Source organism: Lepidochelys kempii, chromosome 4 (assembly GCF_965140265.1).
Source record: "Lepidochelys kempii isolate rLepKem1 chromosome 4, rLepKem1.hap2, whole genome shotgun sequence".
Classification (NCBI taxonomy): Eukaryota; Metazoa; Chordata; order Testudines; family Cheloniidae; genus Lepidochelys; species Lepidochelys kempii.
Window position 1 is genome coordinate 134993975 of NC_133259.1, and position 23594 is coordinate 135017568.

General features: G+C 36.5%; 1 protein-coding gene across 6 annotated transcripts in view; it reads right to left on the bottom strand.

Moving 5' to 3' along the window:
- Positions 1 to 23594, bottom strand: part of DNAAF9 (dynein axonemal assembly factor 9) — a 134761-nt gene that overhangs the window by 42003 nt on the left and 69164 nt on the right. For all 6 annotated transcript variants that reach the window (XR_012158784.1, XM_073342971.1, XM_073342970.1 and 3 more), the window contains 10 exons: positions 23125 to 23201; positions 22393 to 22437; positions 21786 to 21831; positions 18958 to 19069; positions 17610 to 17680; positions 16777 to 16827; positions 13621 to 13708; positions 9848 to 9951; positions 4197 to 4343; positions 276 to 361 (listed from right to left, as the gene is read on the bottom strand). Coding sequence is in view for 5 of the 6 variants with exons in the window: in XM_073342971.1 (XP_073199072.1) it covers positions 276 to 361; positions 4197 to 4343; positions 9848 to 9951; positions 13621 to 13708; positions 16777 to 16827; positions 17610 to 17680; positions 18958 to 19069; positions 21786 to 21831; positions 22393 to 22437; positions 23125 to 23201 (827 nt within the window). In the remaining variant the exon portion in view is untranslated. The remainder of the gene's footprint in view (positions 1 to 275; positions 362 to 4196; positions 4344 to 9847; positions 9952 to 13620; positions 13709 to 16776; positions 16828 to 17609; positions 17681 to 18957; positions 19070 to 21785; positions 21832 to 22392; positions 22438 to 23124; positions 23202 to 23594) is intronic.

The following is a 23594-nucleotide window of genomic DNA, read 5'->3' on the forward strand; positions in this document are numbered from 1 at the left end:
TTAGTTCAAAACAAACCCTGACAATTTCATCTATTTTTAATCCACATATCCAAGTAGTAAATTCTGGTAAAAAATTAGTGCAAAGTAAAAATTGTTCTTATAACTCTCTAAAACATCTAATATTTCATCATTATTCTGGCTCTTCAAGTGAATCAGCTATAAAACATTCTACAGTGCTTGAGAGGTCACATAGCTCGGCTGAATGTTAAATAGAAAACACGACACTATATGTATAATTATACGTGAATGCACGAAGATGAGCAACATCAACTTACAATCTCTTGTGTTCTACAGATAGGAAATCTGCCTGGACCACCTTTAAAGATACTCCTAAGTTTGTCTGTTGCCACGAGGAGAAAACCTGAAATAAAACAAAAAAACAAGCCTCACAACACTGGATTCATTTGCTTTTCACACATTTGAAATCTTAGTGTAACAACAATCTAAGAGTCTTTTAAAAGTATTTTTCTTTCATACAGCAAATTAAGTCTCTTATCTACAATGCCAACTCAGAATGCTTCTTTTCTTTAAAACAGAAAAGCCCCTCACTAAACAACCATCTCCAGCCATCCCATGACTGAGAAAGCTGAGTGGTAGGAGAAGCCACAATCATACATATTTGGAAGGAAAGATGTTTACCCCACACAAGGCAAGCAAAACAGAAGCAAAAAAATCAGGGATCTGCCAAATAAATGGTCAACAGTACTCATGCATTTACAGGAAAATAATGGATACAGATTTCAGGTAGCTTCCTGATGCAGAGCTGAGATTTCCAATAAGCATCCCACTACTAACCACACTGGGACCGAGACAAGGCAAAAAGAAAGGGGAAACTGTATACCAAATGGCAAACAAACTGGGCTGTGACATTACTTGTGGACGCTAAACTGTGTGACATACGAAATGGACAAACCAGAAATGTTTACCTGAAATTGAAGTTCTGAGAGTTATGTCTTCAATGATCCACATTACTAAGAGAAATGAGGCTGAATGTGACTTGCAACCCCTAATTTCAAGATTTTAAGCCAGTCTCACAACGGATGTACCAGCATAATGAAGACAGATATCTTCAGCCATCAACTGCTAGCTCCTTTTCAGCCCCAATGCTGCTAAACTATGCCAATGAATAATGCATATCTCAAGCAAGTTGAGAAATGGGTCTATGATACAGCTCTATCACACTTCTACGTGAAATAGTCTCTCACCAAATGCAGGACCATTCACACTTAAAACACGATATAATTATACACGTCATGTCATACATCTACTTTCATTGCTAATGATCACTAAATATTTACAATCCCGTTTCTTGTAGCAAGACAGGAATTGGATATGTGTACCCTTCCTTCAGGAATGTGGAAGCCCTGCAACTTTGAAAAGAATAAAAGTGCCTAAGCCTTTTTTCTAAGAACTCAGTTCCTAGTATGAGAGGAGGGAACCCTACAGTCCTCTAGAGTCTATAGCATCGCAAGAGATGAGCAGATATAGGACAGCCATACCATTCCATCAGATACCTCTTTGTGAATATAGGGTTCTTCTGCTTCCTTAAATTAGAAGGGACAATGAAACTCTAAAATGGACAGTGGTATGAAAAGCCAGAAGAGTTCACATTAATGGCTTCTGCACTGAGAAAAGACACAGGACTCAATGCCTATTGCCTGCATACTACTGAACTGCGGTGAGCAGAAGGGGATATTTAAACAGTTTCAGAGCTCTAAGCTTGTTTTGTAACAATGAAAAGCCTACAAACTTATGCACTGTTATGACAGAAGAATCATATTAAACTCCTGAAACAGAAGGAGGAAGCTCCATATTTCCTTTGCTTCCAGTGGTAACTAAAATATGGTACCTAAAACACTGGACTGGTTCAGTTCAAAGGGACAAAATGGTGCAAACAGAAGTAATAACTTCAACCTTTAAATCATAGCAGACCATGAGAGGGAACATGAGACTAAAGTTGTTTTCAACACTTCCCACAAGTTTCTTCAATCCCAAGGTGAATGTAAGAAATTAGTTCGATCTATGTACAACTGCCTTTGAAGTCAAGTGTTTTGTAACGTTGACCTGATTTTACTTCTAGTGAGGTGCTGATTTAACTTTCTGAGACAATGGCTTAAATCTTATTCATCTAAGTCATGCTACCCTGAATGGCACTGTGTGCCCAGAAGTCAGATTTAGAGGAATCGGGAGCAGACGTTGCAGAAGATTTTTAGGTCTTTCCATCCTCTAAGTAAAGGCAACACCTACAGTCACCCTTTTCAGTATAAATTGCTGAGACATAAAAAGATGAGACAAGAGAACAATCTTCCAACAACAATTTAGCATCTCAGCACTTGATGGTTTTACTTTGAAATCCTAATGCATACAATAAAATTAAAAACTATGACATTATTATTGAAGACAACATATTACTGGCCTGCTTAAAATCTTCAGACTGTTCTGCTGGACTCAGAACCTAAATATGTTAATGATTATAAAATGTCCCTTACGAAACACAGCCTTCTCCACACTTTCCAGTACAATCTACTTTGTGAGTGAGACTATCAATTGAAGGGGTACATGACAGTACTAAATCTAAACAAATGAAGCTTTTACCTTCTTTAAAGACCTCCTAGGATCGTGATCCATAGGTGTATAATCAGAAATATGCAACAAACCACTCCAATTTCAAGCATCAGGACCTCTTAATGTAAGTGATAACAGTAGAAGAACTCACTTGATACAAGGAGGACTTGTGGCACCTTAGAGACTAACAAATTTGAGCATTGGCACCTTAGAGACTAACAAATTAAGGTGCCACAAGTCCTCTTTTTTTTTGCGGATACAGACTAACATGGCTGCTACTCTGAAACCTATCACTTGATACAGTACACTTCCAAAGGCCGCTATTACAGAATGGTAAGAACAAGCTATTCAAATACAAACATTTTCCCCTGACTTGACTCGTAAGTTTTTCTTTTCTAATGATCAGATTTAAAAAGATCTTCAAAACTTTTTCCAGGACTTATGACTCCTCTTTCATAAGGAGAGCTTCTCTGCTTCTTCATGATTCCTATAAGGATAAGTTTAACTGACCAACATGCTTTGGCGAATAATTAGATAAACTACTAATCTGGAACCAGAGAAACAAGAGGACTCATGATTTCTGGGTTGCCAGGGATTGCGAATATCACAAATTAAACCAATAGTTTAAGAAACAGGAGGCAGTGGAAGGGGACATTGGGAAGATACAGAGCACTATGTTAAAAAGCAAGCTATCATTACCTCTACAGAGAAGACAGTGCACTGATCTCAAATATTCATAAAAAATATCTTCTGTGTTAAAAATATCTTTGCCATTAAAATTATCTTTAACTCAGTAGATAGATTTGATATCATGACTGATTTAGATACTACGAAAACTAAGTATAATTACTGTAGCAAAAAATATACACCAGTGCCATACCTGAAATGTGACTATTACAGCCTTTATACTCTACAACCCAAACTCATTGGCTAGAAGGGAACACACATGATAACTTTAACAGTGATTATGGGGTAATATGCTAATGACAATCATAATCTGAAAGTTATCATTAGGAACATGCACAAAAGTTAAGAAAGATTTTCTCACACACAAGATTTGAGGAATCAAGCACAGAGTCACATTTCTCTCATACTGTTGGGAGAAAAGGCACTGGTGATTAGCAGCTAGATATAAGGCCCATGCCCTGGGACCTGGACTAGATGACCTAGGGAGTCTCTTGGGCCTTAATGTCTACAAATTAAGTTCCAGAAGCTTGAGGTGAGGGGGAGGAGTGGAAGAGTTGCTCTTGGTCACACCACTAACAGAAAGAGATGATTACCATGGATGCTCACCTTCAGAAAACTGCTACCCTCTAACTTGTCATATTAAGACTTTGAGAAGTTGAGATTTGAGAGCTTATCTTAAATCCAGAATCTGATTTTATTTTTAGTCAGGTGCTGATTTTACTTAATAGCTGCACTGACCGAGGCATAAGAAAGTCAACTGGCTTGCCTAAGATCCCATGGTGAATCTCAGTGACTCATCCTATATTAGGATGAGTCCCACTCCCACACTCTAACCACCTCCTTATCTCGCTTCTTAAAACATCTTCCTTTGTCCTTTCATCACATAGAACATTATATGGGTATTTTTGTTACACTTTAAGCAAGGTGGTATTTATTTACTTTACCTGTGAATAAAAAGCTTTATAGATCTTTGATTTTGGGAAAAGTCCAATCATCAAGAAGTTGCTTGGGGTATGGAACTGAACTGGTAGATGAGCAAGCAAGGAACTTTTGAAGTCTATAAAGAGAGCAGCCACAACACTGGTAGAATCCTAGAAAGGAAATAAAAGGAAGTTTTACAATAAACTGTTTTGAGAATTCAAAAAAAATCATTTTTGTTATATTTACATGCATAATTATTAGTATTATTTCTCCAATCTATAGCACTTTATAGTCACATTTACTGTGCATCCTTTCAAGCCTGAAAAGGCGATCCCGAAAGAGTTCCAGTACAGAAATGTAGCAGAAGGAGCCACCATAATAAGTGATATGGTTTTCAGATAGCCAGTCATAAGACAAATTCTTTCTCCTGTGGTATTAAAGAGTTAACATAAGTTTGAAAGGGGCCTTCAAGATGGGTCAGCTGGACTTTTTTTTTTTTTTTTTTTTTTTAAAAACAGAGTTGCCTTTCAAAAATTTCTGCACCCTCTAAGACATAAATTTCCTTCTTGAAGCATTCAACTGTGGCTTTGAGGTTTAGGCAACCCACAACCATCCATATGCTATTTTCCTCTACACTAGTAGTTCCCCAGAGTTCTCTGCTGGCAGACCTCTTTTGGTAGTATAAATGGTAAAATCTGTAACACTGAAGGTTAAAATGGATAGCATAGCGGTAAGTCAGGCAAGCTTACCTTACATCACAGATTTCACAATTACTACCATGAGAGGAACTGTGCCAGTAGTGAAGTATGGCTATGAGGTTTGCCAGTAGAGATGCAGCATGTAAGTATATTGCAAGTGTCATGTCTATCTCATAAAGCCCCCTACAGAGTTTAAATTCAAATAAATAAGTCTAGTATTCCTACTGCCAAAATTATATTCTTGTAAGCCAAAAGAAAATTGAAACTAATGAGATTCCTGTTCCCTAGAACTCATTAAAGTGGGATTCCTGTCAATTTAAATATCATTTTGATTTAATAAAATTATGTTGTATTTGCATCCAACAAATCTCACAATGCTTTTACAAACATTAATGAAGCCTCAGTATCCTGTAATGAAGAGAATTTTATCTCTACTTTACAAAAGTAGAAAGTAAGGTTCTATCACTTAAAATTCACGCAGGACATTGGTGGTGTTCTTTTTCAAAAAGTTTGACTTCTAGCCTCCTTGCTAAATACAATAAAATACCACAGGTACAGCATAATGAAGTTTTGTGTGCACGTATTCCGGATCACAAACACTGCTCCTGGGAGGACTGGTGGTGTTCTGCCTAGGAGATGGAAGTCTAGTATTCTTGTAGACCTTGCCTCGGACAGCTAGTAGACAAAAAAATCCCAGTTTTATTTTGCACTATCCTACTAATGAAAATTGAGAAGGAATCAAATTTTAGGCTGGTCAATGCTTAAATATGAACGCCTCAATCTGGGGAAGTCTTTCAGCATAGCCATCTACAAGCAGAATTCCTACCCGGGCTACTGATCACTCAGAAGGGAGAGAAAAAGTCAAGGAGGATTTTTACAAAATCCATCATGGATGCCAAAAACGACCACATTCCCTTTTTTCCTTTTTCCTTAAAGATGCAATCACCTTGTATACTATAGAGTAGCAAGGCTCAGAAACTACTTCATTCTCCCCACCTCTACTAACTACCTCTCTATCGTAAGGAACGTTTAGACCTGGACTTCAAAACCCAGGGAGCTTGACCGAGAAATGAGTGTGTGTCATGCCACGATCTGAACTGGGTTGTGGTACCCATCGCTTCTGGGGCACTGCACCTCTCCCACAATGGCAGCTCCACAGCATCAGTGAACGTGGAACAATCCAAACGTCGAAATGGGACCATACAGAAGCCTCATGTCAGCAGCAACAGTTTGGTATCCCACATCAAGAGGCAAATTATTTTAACCAGAAAAGGTAACAGCTACTTCATCTTTAGCTTTACATTTGTAGAACACAGTAAATTTCCCAAGCCATTTGTCTTTTATGTAACTATATTTGCTTAACAATGCAATAAACAGAATCAAGCTTTACAGAATCTTTCAAAGCATATTATAGGGCAGTACACCAAGATGATTTCTTTTCTAGAGGAAGACGATAAATCTTACTAGCCAGCAAAGTGCAATTCAAAAGGTCAATAGTCACAAAAAGCCTTAAAATATATCGTACACTGTGCCTTCAAGAACTACAAAAACTATGAAGTCTCAGAATTGGTGAGAAGTTAGTCCTACCCAGGCATTATTTATGCTGATTAAATCAAGCTAGACATAAAAATTCTGGACACAGCACCGTTAAAGATTAGCGGCATTTGAACTATCAAAGCTTAAACTGAAGAAGTTACATTTAAAGTACAATGCCAAGTGATTGAACAGTATCTAAAACTTGTACTGCAACTAGATGTTTCTGCATTGACAGAATTTATTGCTTTTGTTCACTTTTTAGAAATGCTAGAGAAGTTTGAGAAAATTTTCTTGTGCAGACCTAAAGTTTAGGTTATGAGGGTCACAGGTCAAACACTAAAAGGTGCTGTCATGTGTCTTTTATGGTACCCCTTTCTACCATGCGTTTTTGTGTAGTTTATCGTTTACTACGATTTTCCTGTACTTTTAGTTAAGTCATAGTAATAATCTTTCTCTAACTAGAATGGAGAACACATGGCTTTCTTCAGAGAAAAGCATCAAGATTTTAAAAGGACAAAGCTCAGCCCATGCTAACTCACTGGAAATTAAGTGGCATGTTAACTCAGCAGCCCTAAGAGTGGGAGTCCCAAATCAACTTCCAAACCTATATTTGTTCGGTTGACAATGTTACTAGGATTAGTTGTAATTAAAAGATGAAACCAAAAAAAAATAGAAAATCTAGATTTTAGAATTTTATAAGATGTGCATTTTACTTTGCGGTCCTACTTACTCTTGCTTGTAATACTTTCTCACTTGGAAGTGCAAATGATTATCCTTTCCTCTGCATCTATATTATTGTTACGCTCTACCTTCCAAAAACAGTGCACTAACAATCCCCTTATCCTCCTGTCATGTTTTAATATTTTTAGCTCTATACCCTTGCTTCATGCCAAGTCAGTTAAACAATAAAATTCTCCTTCAAGGTTTTGCTTTGCACACAAACCTGGCAACAGTTCAAAAATGATAGCCAGACCCCATAAATAGCCAGAGTTTTATGAAAGTGAGTGTCTTGAATCAAACAATAGAAGGAAGGTCAGTGTTAAAATAGCTTATACAACTACAAAGAGTTGGTCAATATGGTATTAAAGAAAAGGCAGCTAAGGTAAGGGTCTCTTTACTGTTGTGCTTTTCAACTTTAAGCACACGCCTTTCTTGTATTTTACTTTTTTTAAAACTTTATGAAATCATATCTACACAATGCTCTCTGGAAGTCTCTGTACAGTAACTTAAGTACTTGAGACTGAAGATAAACTGGTGCTTTTCTTTTTAGAGCACATACGAAACTTTGTGCTGATCCCAAGTAATCTCATATTCCTACTCTCAGTAATAAACTTTGAAAATAAGAAATGAATGTAGTTAAAACAGATCTGTCTACCTTTAAATGGAGCTGCCCACACTAACCCAATGCTTAATTCCCAGAAGTCACATCACAGCAAGACATCAGAATCAGCATATGTTTAACATGGCAAATCATCATCGTGTAATGGACTAACGATTTGGTCAGAAAGTGGCAAAAGCCAATGTCTGCTAAAATAATGGTGTGACGTGTCATTCCATATTCTTTAAGAAAATATGCTTATGATATGAATATGACAACTGATATACTTTATGCAAAATGGCTCATGTGAGTCATTGGAAAGGTTATGATTTACTGAATGTGATTATAAAATTTGTATGCGTGTATCATTTCTGTATCTGAAGTTAGGAACATTGACTATGTATCTGTATTTCAACTATGCTACTTTTGGTGATGCGCACTGCTAACACTTCAGGTACAACAACAGAAAAGCCAGACAGGGTGGATGGCCCATCAGCGAGGACAATGTGCTGTGAAAAGCTTGGCCTTCCTGTGGACACTCCATACTGCCATTGACTCATGGACGCTGTGATACTACAGGATCAGGTGGTCTTGTCACCTCATACTAAAACATTACCTGGGATTTCTTGTAACTTTCCACTGTAAGAGAAGGGGGGAGTCAAGTTAGGGAAACAAAGGATTCCTGCCTTATGTAAATTCTATTTAAGGGTGGAACATGAAGGCAAACACCAATCCTCCTCTCCATGGCCTGGAAGAAAGACTACAAAAGGGAAGGCAGGAGGGGAGTCCAGACTGAGATAGGGGTCCACTCTGAAAAGGAATATAGCTGGAACTCTGAACCACAGAAACTTTGCAGACTGCCTGCAACAATATCTAGGGTGAGAAATGCTATTTATAACCAATTTCTTTAGTGAAACTAGCTTAGTTTGCGTTTGATTTCATCTACTTAGCAATCTGCTTTGTTCTGTTTGTTACCCCTTTTTCCACTTAAAATCTCCTTTTTATAGTTAATGATTTGTTTTGTTGATTATTAAACTCAGTTTCTGTAATTTCTAACTGGGGGCACAAGAAGTGTGCACACCTCTCTCCACATTGAGGGAGGGGGCGAATTTCATAATATATCTTTGGGTCTGCACTCCAAAGGAGGTGGACAGCTGAGTGCTGGAGCAAGTCCCTTAAGCTGAGTCTTCCCAGAGCTGATCTGCAGCTGGGTGTGGCCCTGCCTGTGTGTGTGTGTGTGTTGGAGGAGGTTTTTAAGAGCCTGGCTCAGCAAGACAGGTTAAAGGGAGCCCATGCTGGCAAAACAGGTAGACTCAGTGGTATCTCAGCACATTGGGTGGGTTGGACCTCTTGGGAAGCCATCAAAAATGGTTCATGTGGTTTACTGTAATTAACTGGAATACATATAATAATGTAGAGCACATATGCAGCATGCTTTTCTTCCTCACTTTTCTCTCCCTGGGAAAGGTGAGCCAGTCATCCCTTTCACAGTGTCAGTTACACAATACTCTCCAACAGTAGATAAAGACACGCCTCGTGACCTTTCAAATGATAAGTGGTACACTGCTAGCAACATCTGACTGAAGGTTTAAAACGTCTGGTATAGCTGCAGCACTTCATCTACAAACAAACCATGTGACTGGAGCTATGACTTGAAACACAACAATGAAAAATCTGGTTAAAGTAAGTTTGCTAGATGTATAAACGAGTAAAATACATTTTGTTTTCATTTACAGTTATTTACTTTTAATCATTTCACACTATTTTTTTTTAAATTAAGCTAATAAAAAAACAAAACCCCTTTCCACTGCATAAAATAAAGGTAGCAGCCCAAACTACAAAGATATCCATGATGAAGTTCCCATCCTAAAATCTCATCCTACTTACAGTTCAGCCACCATGAAAGTACAGAAAAAGTAGTATAAAGAATAGGAATTTGAATCCTGGAGTCTAAGAAGTATCTAATTGGCATTCTACTGAATATCAACAATATTCTGCACGTCTTACAAACACTACCATAAAGATTCAAACATGTTTTTGCTAGTTACTTCATAAATACCCCTGTAAAAAAATAAATTAAAGACAATCTCCGACAATAACTGCAACCCACGGAAGCACTTACCCCATCATAGAACTGAATGGAATCCATATGATTTTTTGAAACAGTAATGCTCCCATGATGGGGATGGGAAAACAGAATACCATCTGAAAAGAAGTATAATTTACCTAAAATTGAAAATGGAAAGATTATTCATGTATGCAACACGCCACTACTTAGCAATATCTATTGACACTTTTTTCAAGAAAGTCTATTCAAGTTGTATGACGTGATGTAACTGGTGTTTCAGTCCAATATATTATCTTATGCAACAAAAGCAGAAGTAACCTATTCCACAGGAAAGCAATCCAGATAGCATCTGTACATCTGTCCCAAACAGTAATTTTTACCAGATTTCTCCAGATGCTATCAGGGAAGGAAACACTTTAAGGAACTGCCACATTATTTGTGTAAGTTCTAACCTCAGGAATCTCTTTAAATTATAATAAATAATAATAATTTTTTGCGGGGCTTTAAACAAACAAAAAAAAACCCATTAATGATTAACTGCAAAACTGAGAAAAACAGTGAATGCAGATTAGGAGAGATAAATAATGGACATGGGCATGGTTTCTGTGTTTCACATTTCATAAGAATTTTTATATACTTTTTTTTATTATACACACAATTTATATCTATATGTAAAAATTTAAATATATATAAAATGTATTAACATGTTATTTTCTATAAAAGAGCCAACATCTGATACCTCAAGGAAAAATTTTAACCTATTAATGTCAAAACAGGGCCGACTTTGGACATGCTAATCTGGCCAGTGTCACTTTATATAATTACTATTTCAGCATAATAAACGGCAGGGAACAAGTTCTATTTTTCTTTCACCAATCCCAAACATCACTTTTGCTGTTGGTAGATATTATCTGCATATGTGGAGACTATCAAAGATTATAAAATCCAGTTCCTTTACTTTATTGGCAGACACACTTATCTTCATATGCAGAATAAAAATCTATCATTTTGGTCAGCAATTTTCAAACTTGCTCGTGATCCAGTAACAGTCAGTAGGTCACACAGTACTGTCTCCCCCTCCTAGTTTCCAGCTGATTTTACAGGCATCAAGGCTCTTAAGAAAACCTGGATGGCCTGTGGAAGCAGCTGGAAAGAAGGAGGAGACAGCCTAGTTTTCACAACAGTTAAACAAATGCTGTTCTAAGGAAGGAGCTCAGCTATTAAATAAGAGAAGGAAAGGAACCACAAGCTGACATAAACAAAACTGCTTCTGCTAGCTATAGCAGAAGCCAAAAGAGACCAGGAACTACCAATGGGACCAGAGCCACTATTAATAGCCATTCCATCCGGGGGCAGGGCAGCACTCCAGAAGAAAAGCACATAGGAGGAGGAAGAAAAGGAAGAGAAGTAAAAGAATGTTCAAGAGGAGTAGGAAGAATTATCTATTTCTCTATGGAAGGGAGAGACTAAATTGAGACAAAAGTAAGGGAGAGAACTGAAAGAGAGGATTAAATAGGATATACATCACACACAGTCTACCAAATTATGGTATAATGAAACAATAGATGTCTTAATACCTTCTCTCTTGAAAGAGAACAAAACGGAAGTTTATGGATACAAAATCTTTAGCATTCTATTCCAAAAAGAAAACACCAATACAAAACAAATTAGCAGGTTTCAAAGTAGGACTTTCATAGTACAGGTAGGTAGTTGAAGTGACAGATCAGTCATTGTTTTTGTGAACACAATTGACAGTTCAACTTCAAAGATTACAATTAATGGGAGAGAATACTGGTTTTGAAGTTTGTATTTATATTTTCTATGTATAAATGCTCTCTAGCATTCCTCTTAAGCCTGTGACTACCATACTGAAAGTTCAATAAAATGGAACACTGTTGATGAACACAATAGGGAGACTAAAAAAATACAAGTTTAAGGCCAGAATGAAGAGCACAATGAAAATAGAGGCACACAATCTAGCCTTTGACTGTGTATTAGTAATCCATGTCTTGAGACAATGGCATTTACTGTTCAATAAAGTGGCAGGTTGTACACAATTACACAGATGTCAGACTGTGGGTGTTTGGGAACAGCTTCATTACTCCCAAGGCTAAAACCAAGCACATTGCAGAGTTAACATGCCTTTTTCTTGGGTGGTTGAGAAAAGAAAGCAAGACATGTGGCTTGTCACAGAAGACAGGTGTCAAAACAGCGGACAAGTCAAAAGGAGGTAGTAAGTAGGGGAGTGAATTATTTTGAGGGGAAATTCTATAGCCTCCATTATGCAGGAAGTCAGACTAGATGATCACAATGGTTCCTTCTGGTCCTGGAATCTATGAATCTAAGATTAGAGCTTCTGGAACAAAAAAGTAAGACCAGAAAGAGACTAGATTTAGCCTATATCCAAATGCCTGGGGTCAGGATAACTTCCAAGTCACCTAATTACCTCACACAAGACCAGTTTGATATCATCCTACTTTCACTTTTATCCAACTCTTAATATGGCAAAGAATGCACTTTAAATTGGCAAGATCCTGTTAATGTATTGGTTCAAAATAAAAGAATTCCTAATCACCACAAATATAATCCTGAAACAGGAGGAAACTTTTACCAACAAATAGGAATAGAAACCATTTATACATGGAAAGAATTCTGAAAAAATATTTTAGATTTAAGTTTGAGTGAATTTAATCTTCATTAAAACAAGAGACTCATCGCACTGAACTGAGCCAACCACACGGTATCCAGGTACTACAGAAGTTTTCCACACAGCTCTGCCAGCTAATGCAATTCAACTCTGAAATGTTCTAATCCTGGTTCTCTTACTTAGGCACAAAGGGCCAGTCATGCTGAACTGTGCAGTCATCTGGCAGTGTGAATGGCTGGGGATGAGGAGGCCAAGTTCATGTTCCCTTGCTACATAAGCAAGAAATTAAATCAAGTCTACAGAGAACGTGCAGTATAATAATCCCCAGTGCCATCTCCTTGTAGGTCCCCACCTCAAAAATTATCAAAAAAGATTTAATCTAACAGATCTCACAAAATAGAAGAACATGCCATTTGGCAGACATTGCTGAACAGTTTAAAAAGAACAAACCCAAAACCACTATTATTCTCCTACCATGCTATAAAGAGACCCAAACCTCATTTTGCACAACATTGCTATGCGTGGCTTAATACATTTCTCCACCTTGTAGTCAGACGTAGTCACTCTAAACTCAATCTTGCAATCTGAAAATTATTAAGTACAAGGCACATCATGCTATTTTCACCCTATCTCTGTATCTACTACTAAATAAGATGCTGAACAGATATTCCTAGACTGCCGCAGGACTTTTTTTTTTTTTTTTTTCCCCAAGTTTTCAACTTCTGCCAAGCACTGGAGAAGATGTAAATTCTCCAGTATCTTTATCTCGTATTTTGGCAATAATAAAATAAAATTCGTAATAAAATTTCTCCTCTCTGGACAGAAGGACAAAGTGAATTTACCCTAAATATCTTAATATATAAATTATAGTTTTCTGCTTATGAACATACTGGTTTGTGAGCCCCCAGACTTAAAATATGAAAAGAAACAAATGAAGCAGAGAATATCAATATAATGCCAGGGAAAAAAAGGAAAAATCCTCTCAGTAAAAATAGCACTATTCTGAATTTGTTTCGTGCCAAGCATAAGTATACCATGTATATATAATCTGCCTCATGTGTAGCCTGTCAACCCAAAGAAGAGCCTAGTTCACTACATGATTAACATCTTCTAGAACTGTGTAACTACTTAGAATGTTGAACTGTTCTTTAACACTTACAAAAGACAACAAAAAACTCACCTTCCTCAGGCATGGCCTGTGAACTGCTAGAATAAATATATGCTCCATCACCTCCTGTGAGGAAAGTGCCTAGGAAGGATTCATCTTCCTAAAAAGGAAGCAAAATGTTTTACTGTAACATTATAGACTATATAGGTGATGGAGACTATTCATTCTGAACCTGACCAAGTTTTAAACATTAGATTTACATTACGCAGTAAAAGGATGGGTTTGCATTAAAATATACCATCCCTCAAAAAGAGAAGTCCCTTTTGCCCTTCTATGGTGACTCTACAAATGCAAGTTAGAAGATAGTACTCAGATATAGAAGATCTCTAGTTTTGTGGACAATACTTTCTCTTTCATTAAACAGCTGCTGGCATTCAAATTTATGAGACAGCTACTGCTGAGTGCATAATAGCTGCTCCATTTGCCTACATAGTCACTATATTATTATTTGTTGTTTAAGTACCTGGATTACAAAAAATGCTATATAAAACCAAATTCTGTTCTGTAAATACATTTCTGAATAAAAATAAGTACTTTTAATAAAAATATAAAAGCCTAATTGATAAATAGTTTTAGAGTTCCTGTCAGACAATTAAAGGACTAAATTACAGAAAAAACAGATATAGCAAAAACAAGTAAATGGTAAAGGTTTAAATTGAGAGAAGCTAGATCAGTGCATTAGACCCTTTCTCATTAACTTTGTAAGTATTGCACCTAATCTCTGCATTTCCGAAGATAAGGTGGCTTTTAATGGCACAACAAAGGTCTGGAATATCATTTTAAAAAATGCTTCCCCCACACACAGTTTTGTAAAATAAAACCTATTAAATTATTTTTCACATTCACAGAGCATAGGCTTTTCGTTTTTATATTATCAGTCGACTGAACCAAAAGCATGTTATACAGTTTAATAGGAACATAAATCACAAGAATATACTTATATTGAAAGGTTAGGCAACTGCAAATTAAACCACAGATGAAAAACTCAAGATTTTTGAGATATTTCCAGATGCTATACAATTTTGTTCATACTTTATATGCATATACACACTCTATATTTATTTATTTTAGGCATATAGCCTGTTATAAATTAAAAAAAATATGTATATTAGTATTGGTCTTTTCAATACATATTTTTGATAACTGAACTCAAGGGGTAACATTATTTAAAACCAAAATTCCAAAGAAGTCTGATTAATAGAACTCTTTTTGGTGTTAGTTTTTAGCTGCGTGTTTGCAGTAAAGAAACCTAAAACTGAGTTTCTGTCATATTCACTGACGTAATCTGTTATTTTTGTACAATGTAGTTTGAAGGCGGGGGGAAAAAAACGGGAGAAAAAGAACAAACTTCCTTATATACAAAAAGACAAACCAAATAATACATTATGCACAGTCCATTATACGAGGACATGTTGTTTGAAGGGCTGTTGATTAATTGCAGTTAACTCATGTGATTAACTCAAAAAAATTAAACGCAATTATTCACAGCTTTAATTGCACTGTTAAACAAGAGACTACCAATTGAAATTTGAACCAATTTTCAATTGACTACCAATTGAAATTGAACAGGTTGGATGTTTTTCTACATTTTCATATATATCTTGTATTCTGTGTTGTAACTGAAATCAAAGTGTATATTTTGATTACAAATATTTGCACTGTAAAAATGATAAAACAGAAAAAATAGTATTTCAATTCACCTCATACAAATACTGTCGTGCAATCTTTGTCCTGAAAGTGCAACTTACAACTGTAGATTTTTTTTTTGGTTACATAACTGCACTCAAAAACAAAACAATGTAAAACTTCAGAAGCTACAAGTCCACTCAATCCTACTTCTTGTTCAGCCAATCGCTCAGACAAACAAGTTTGTTTACATTTACCGGAGATAAAGCTGTCCTCTTCTTATTTACAATGTCAGCAGAAAGTGAGAACAGGCCTTTACATGGCACTTCTGTAGCCAGCATTGCAAGGTATTTACGTGCCAGATATGCTAAACATTCATAAGCCTCTTCATGCTTCGGCCACCATTCCAGAGGACATGCTTCCATGTAGATGACGCTCGTTAAAAAAATAGTGCGTTAATTAAATTTGTGACTGAACTCCTTGAGGGAGAATTGTAGGTCTCCTGCTCTGTTTTACCCACATTCTGCCATATATTTCACGTTAGGGCATCTCGGATGATGACCCAGCACGTGCTGTTGTTCGTTTTAAGAACAATTTCACTGCAGATTTGACAAAACGCAAAAAAGGTACCAATATGAGATTTCTAAAGATAGCTAGAGCACTCAACCCAAGGTTTAAGAATCTGAAGTGCCTTCCAAAATCTGAGAGGGACGAGGTGTGGAGCATGTTTTCAGAAGTCTTAAAAGAGCAACACTCCGATGCAGAAACTATAGAACCCGAACCACCAAAAAAGAAAATCAACCTTCTGCTGGTGGCATCTGACTCAGATAATGAAAATGAACATGTGTCTGTCTGCACTGCTTTGGATGGTTTTCGAGCAGAACCCGTCATCAGCATGGAAACACGTCCCCTGGAATGGTGGTTGAAGCATGCACATCTGGCATGTAAACATCTTACAACGCCAGCTACAACAGTGCCACGAGAATGCCTGTTCTCACTATCAGGTGACACTGTAAACAAGAAGCAGGCAGCATTATCTCCTGCAAATGTAAACAAACTTGTTTGTCTAAGTGATTGGCTGAACAAGAAGTAGGACTGAGTGGACTTGCAAGCGCTAAAATTTTAGATGGTTTTATTTTTGAATGCAGTATTTTTATACATAATTCTATATTTGCATATTCAACTTTCATGACAAAGAGATTGCATTACTGTACTTGCATTAGGTGAACTGAAAAATACTATTTCTTTTCTCTTTTTACAGTGCAAACACTTGTAATAATAAATATAAAGTGAGCATTGTACACTTTGTATTCTGTGTTGTAACTGAAATCAATATATTTGAAAATGTAGAAAATATCCAAAAATATTTAAATAAATGGTATTAGATTATTGTTTAACAGTGCGAATAATCGCGATTCATTTTTTAATCGCTTGATAGCCCTAGTTATTTTTGATCAGATCTTGAAAGCATCACCTTTATGTTTTGACTAAATAAGTTTACCTTGAATTAGCAGTTAGTTTAAGCAGTATATCATTACATACCTTCACTATTTGCTGTGCCTTTTCAGACAGTTTCACTTCATTATCTTCAACCTGCAGGCAAAACCAAATTGCATTTTCCATTTATATTCACAGTGAATGATCGATCTGATTTTAAACTTGCTTTAATAATTAAAATGCTGCTCAGTCATGGGAAACAAATGCCCTTTATACAGCTTTAGTAACAGCACTAGGTGACTAATGATATTCAAAGGTGGGGGTCCAGATTCTGTGCTTTAAGCAACCTTTGCACCTTTCCAATTCTGCGCTGCTGTGGGGGCCAAAACACGGCATAACTTTGACATCCAAGGGACTGCTCCAGTTAAAGCAGCCTCTAAAGGCCAAAGTGGCATAAAAGGGCTGGAGAAAGGAGAATCCTTCCTCAGATAATTTTTAGCAGACTCTCTCCCAGGGATCAGATCCTCAGTTGATGTAAATCAGCATGGCTCCACTGACTTCACAGGAACGACGCAAACTGAGGATCTGGCCTCAGACCTCCAATTTTGTAGGAGCAGTTCTACACTGACAACAAGTCACATTAGCTATCCAAGTGCTATAAAATGCCCAACAATTAATTCACTTCTCAAAAATCAGACCTGTCAGCTTGGATAAACCATACAGCAGTTACTTACATGTACATTTAAGATTGATGGAATGACTAAATACCTTCAGCATAAGCCATTTTCAGATTCTTTAAAAGGAATGTTACTTACCAATAAATGGAGTTAGAGTATTCACACATACTTTATATGTTTATATTTACCTATTTTTTCTTCTAGTGGAATGCATTTACAAAACTTACAGGGTATGAAATACTTAAGTTGCACTATACTAACCAGCCAAGAAACATATCTTGGGATAGCTGCAGTAAGAATGATGTAGCTGGTTTCTGTATTAATACTGCCATCTGTCGGAAAGCAAATGTCAAAAATAAAACAGAAGTATTATTCCTTCTGAACTATTTACATACCTTATCAAACCACCTTATTTTCCTATTAGTCTCCACTACCAGCTATGAGGATTTCAAGTTGCTATTAGTTTACTTATAAACTACTGATTCTCTGAAGGATCGATCGGTGTTCCTTACATGACAAGGTTCTCAGCCTTTTCAGTACTATCACCCATCCATCAGAAATCCTGCAGAGCACATTAACAGTCCTCATCCCCTCCAGGATTCTTATTTGCCTTTCCCTTTTTGCCAATGTCCCTCAACCCTTCAGCTGTTTATTTTCTCTCTCTGACTCCCACTACTGCCTGAGCTGAACATGTTTTACCTTTTCCCCCCTTTCTCCTCTTGTGGAGCTGGGAAAGCAAGGAAAAATGGAGCCCAGCTTTGGGAAAAAACAGTCCTGACCAAGATTAAACAGAACACTTCAGCATACGTAATATTGGTATTAGGGTTTTGTTGTTGTTGCTGTTTTGTTTTATTTTTTAAAAAAGAGTTAGCAATCCACAAGAATCAGATAAAACCCTCCTCACATTGCAAAAAAAAGATGATCCACTTGGTTAGAACCCAATGTCTTGAGCAAATTTTCTATCTTATGCTATAGGAATTCTTAACACAAATGACTGTTACCAAAGCCTTTGGCTTTTTTCACTCTGGCACTGTGGAAAATATCTAGTGGAGTTTGAAGTTGGTTGAAGGTTACCTACTATCCTGTATTTTAAATCAAGACTGTTCTAAAAAACAAACAGAAGTTGCATCCACTTCATTTTTAATTTTCATTTACTCGTTTCTAGCTTTGAAATAAATATTACAGGATGAGAAAACTATATATGAAATAATGAAAGGTATAGAGAAGGTAAATCTGGTGCTTCTATTTGTCCTTTTTTATAATACAAGAACAAGTGAATATTCAATAAGACTGAAAAGCTGAGAAGGCAACTATGCATGAGAGTCTCCTGTCTAGCAATCCCATGAAGCTGATAGTGGAAACAAACGAGTCCCTTAGAGTAGCTGCAGAGAAAAAATGAATGCAATCTTGTCCATTAAAATTAAACAACCGGATTCATTAGATTACTAGCAAATTAAAAATTTTAGTTCGGTCTTTACTTACTAAAATCTTCAAAATAGCAGTGATAATATACAAGAAGTTATTTTACTACTCCATTTAATTACATTATGAATTGATAAAAACAACATTAAGAGATAGTAATGTGCATGAAAGAGCTTGAAATAGTTACCTTTTTCCTTTATAAAGATCTGTGATGCCAGAAATGATTCTGAGAAGACAACAGATCCCAAGCATCCTCTTCCTCCTAGCAAATCTGGAATGTCATATATTGTCATAGCCGCCTGTAGCAAATGGGAAGGGAGGAGAGGTAGGAGCGCCTTTTATAATTTTTCAATTTTTATCTAAAACGTTGTTAGAATCAAAGTTCAAATTTCAGCTGCGTGAAATATTCTACTTCCACACAGAATTGGACATGGAGAAGCCAGTGATTTTAACAAATGTAACAAGAATGTGTGGCCTCAAATCATAATCTCTCAAATCTCACAGCTCAAACCTGAATTGTGTCTCAAACAGCTTCACTCTGCAAATGTAATCTTGGTACCCCTCCTCACTTCTAAAACATACTACCTAATTCTTAATCCCAGGTATAAACTAACCAGAACTAACCTAAAAACTATGTTAGATTACAGGGGAAATGAACAAGAACTGTTCAGTTCTATTAACAGAGTTCACATTTGTTTTACTGGAACATTTTAGTGAGATTATTGCTCAAGAGAAAACGTCTCTTTAGATTAAACTTAACTCTACTACCTTGTTTATCAAATAAAGCACCTACGAAAAAGGAACAATGAAATGTCTCATCCCATAAAACATTATACCAAGCCTCAACGCATGGACCCTATTTATGCAGGTATGGAAAAACAGAGGCATAAAAGCTGACAGCTAAGAGACTTTAGAACCAAGGGATGAACAAGGACTACATCAATTAAAGAGCAGCCAAATTAGTCACATGATAAAATACTAAACTGACTCTACCGGAAGCTGTTTTTTCCTAGTGTTATCAGTCTCATATCAAACTGTATAAAAATGAACTTAAAACCAAGAAAAATAATTAAATTAAAACTTCTATACCTAAGGTACAGAATAAGCACAAATAAGTTTCCAGTTTATGCATGTATCAATAAAAAGCATAACAACTGTTTGTGTTACCTTAGCTTGTGATTTCAATATTTTTTTAGCATTTGGGTTTCTTGAGTGATTTGTAAGCTTGTGTGTTGCTTCAAAATGTACTTAAATTTTAACTACAAGTTAACAGAGTTTTTGATTGGGAATTCTTTAAAATAAGATGAGCACCACACTTGTGAACTAGGTTGGAGTAGAAGGTTCACAGGGTCTGAGTTGTGGAACTCCTGCTATGTAAATACTTTAATTCTGAAGCCAGAGCTTCATAGCTTCTCTCTCAAATTCCCCACGTTTCTCCAGGAAAGCTCTCCAACCCATTGCTTGGGGAAAAAAGGAGGGAGGGGGAGCAGCTCAAGACAGCCAGCTGTGCAGGGGAAGCAGGTCAGACATAACTGTACACACTATAGCTGAATTTTCAGTTTTGCAGGAAGAGAGAAAAAACAGACCCAAGATTTAAGTTGCCACTGCTGGCATATGTTCACATTAAGTAAGGAATCTGGACTTCAGTGTTACTACTGCATCTTTTGAAAATCTTGGTTGTTACTGTTCTTTAATACTTAGATCATCAAGACAGAGGTTACTTGCCAGTTGTCTCTGTACATTCATGCTTGTGGGATCACACATCCTCGCAACTAACTAGTTCATCACCAGGATATGCAATCCCACCAGTGTGAATGTGCAGAGACTGAAGAAGAAATAAATTACTGCAAAGGCTCTCACCCAAAAATGGTCCTAAATGCCAAAAATATTTGCATTTTTTTAAAAACAAGATTCATGCTAAGTAATTTCCAACCTTTTTAAGGATTTGTGTATTAGACCTAGGTTCTCTTGTACCCTAACCTACACCTTTCTACTTTTTTGTTTTCTTCCAACCCTGTTCTTTTGTTTGTTCTACTTTCCTTATCTTGTTTTCTTTGCTCCATTTGTTTGCATTCAGATTTTAAAAGTCTACCCTTTTTTGCACTTACTCCCCAGTGTCTTCCGTTTGTAGTAGAGCTGGAGAGTGCAGGAATCATGCCCCATTTTCTTTCATCTCCAATGCTGAAAAAAGCCTCACTCCGGGAAACACTGATATGCAGATTTAAAGCCAGAAGAGACCACTGGATCATGTACTCTGACCATTGTATAACACAGGCCATTAAATTTCACCCAGTTACCTCTAATGAGGCCAATAACTTGTGTTTGGCTAAAGTATATCTTCAAGATGGGGTGCCTTTCTAGATTTTAAGGCACCAAAGATGAAGAATCCACCTCTTCCCTTGGTCATCTGTTCAATGGTCAGTAACCGTCACTGTTAAAAATGTATAACTTATTTCTAATTTTCATTAGTCTGGCTTTAATTTCCAGCCATTGGTTCTTGTTATAAAAGAGTATTTTAGCATTTAAATACTAGCACTAATAAAACAAGTTTCATGCATAGACCTGAAAACTCTTCAAAGAGATAAATATCATCCCTATTTATATATGGTGAAATTAAAACAAAGAACTTAAGTGTCTTGCCCAAGACCACACAAGTTCAGCAAGGATAAGAACTCTGGTTCAGCCAATGGAATCAAATTCAGGTCTCTCAAGCCCAAGTTCTCTGCCCTATCTATTGGGCCAAGCTCCCAAACCACATCAGGAGCTAACCAGTTCTTGCATCCAAAAGCCATCTACCAAAGACGACAGAGATTTGCTGCTGTTTACTGAACTCAAAAATCTTACAAAAATAAGTCTATCTAATCCCTTACTATATCTTTTGAGATCTTAAGTGATTTTTTTTATAAAGAGATCTTTACATTTATATATAGCAGTTCACTGCAGTACAGATTATTATCACATTTAGAAATACTCATCATTGGAAGTTATTGCACAGCATGGAATAGTTCTACTTACGGTTTTAACTAAGTACAGGCTATCCTCATTATCCAATGGAATAATTCTAAAACAGAATAATATTTCAATATTTAAAGACTAGATAATTTAAATGAGAGTTTACAATACCAATCCAAAATAACTATTTCTATTTGAAAGAAGTGTTCTATACCTCCAGGGCATTTTAGTCACTCCGGTAAAATGCAGGTGAAATTTGGTTTTAGACAATATGGCAAAATGTAAGATGCCATAAGTTTGAGAAGAAAAAAAAACCAAAAAAACAAAAAAAACTTACGTCAAATAAATTTATTTTTAAATGAAAACTCCTAATGTGCGCCTGATGCTCCTATATATTAACAGAGATAATAAAGATGCTCTACCCAGCTGTTTCGTTTTTAAAGTGCTACTAAGATTCCATAAAAATATAAATACACACAGAAGGATAACAAGCCACTAAACTGCCTCTGTATACAAATGCTAAGGCATTTAATGGTTGCCCTCATTTGCTATAACAAACTTAAAGATCATAATGTCTTCTCTAATGTGTTTTGTGAAGGCTAAAAATACTTTGTTGCTGACCAGCATTAAAATTACTTATTTCCCATATGAAACATAAGATAATACTGACCTTCCATGATTATTCACAGCTTGAATCTGAAAAGCTATTTTGGAGCTGTGTACAAAAAAGAGAGAGAGTATCCAGTTAAACTGTTTTTTTTATTCCTAGAGGTCTGCTAATGACTATGGTTGTCTATACTTGCAGTGGCGTGTAGGGGATGTGTAGCTACGTGTGGAAGTGAAAGGCTCTGGCAGGGGGAAGCGATTGAGGAAAGGCTCCGGCAGCCTCTCTCTGTTCCTAGAGTCTTTCCTTGTGGTGGAAAAAGACTCCAGCAGGGGAGACGCTGCGCTGTTAAAAATAGCGGCATAGACATGGGAGGCACTGTTTGGGCATGTAGAGAGCTGTCTATACTCCCTAGGGTTCAGACATGGAGGGCGCTATGCTCTACTCTATTAAGCTGTGCCTCACCGTATACTGCTTTTTATACCTGTCCTAGCTGGGCATGCAGTGTCTGTACCCTACACACTGCTGTAAATGTAGATAATGCTTGAATCATATCATTTTTACATGCTAAACTACATGCAAAGAAACTGATCACAGTTTTAAGGCTAAAATAACTTTCAAGTGGCTAGGAGAATGTGGAGAGGAAGAAAAAATATTATTATTCTACCAATTCAATTTAAATCTTAAATTTAGTAATCAAATATAAAACAAGAAATATGTTTTAAGTGAAACTTTTCCCCAAAGAAAACAACCGAGTTAAGACAATATGAGCAGAAAAGCTAATAAATATCTAAATACCGTAATGCAGTTTTAAATTGTGTTAGATGAAAGGAATCAAGCATAGACATAAGAATTTCTTCTGCGGTTTCTTTTGCCTGCAAATAAATAAATAAATAAATACGCGTACAGAATTCCCATTAACAAGATGCGCATGCAGATGTTGAACAGAAACCATACCCCGGGCAGTAGAGGCACAATACCACAGTTGAGCCAGACTACTGAGTGCCCAGATTACTACCAAACGTCACTAGGTCAGACACCTCTTGTATGTGTAAAACTTTGAAACAGCACTAATTAAAATGGACATTTCAGAGACTCCTGCTGGAGGCCACCATCCCAATGAAAAGTAACTTGCTATTGATGTCAAATAACCCAGTTTAGGCAAAATTAAAGACTATATGAACTTTACTGTAATGTATATGCAAGCCAAAAAGGAAGATAGAAATGGTGTAATTTTATTCAGAAGGTATTCCTTAAAGCCAGATGTA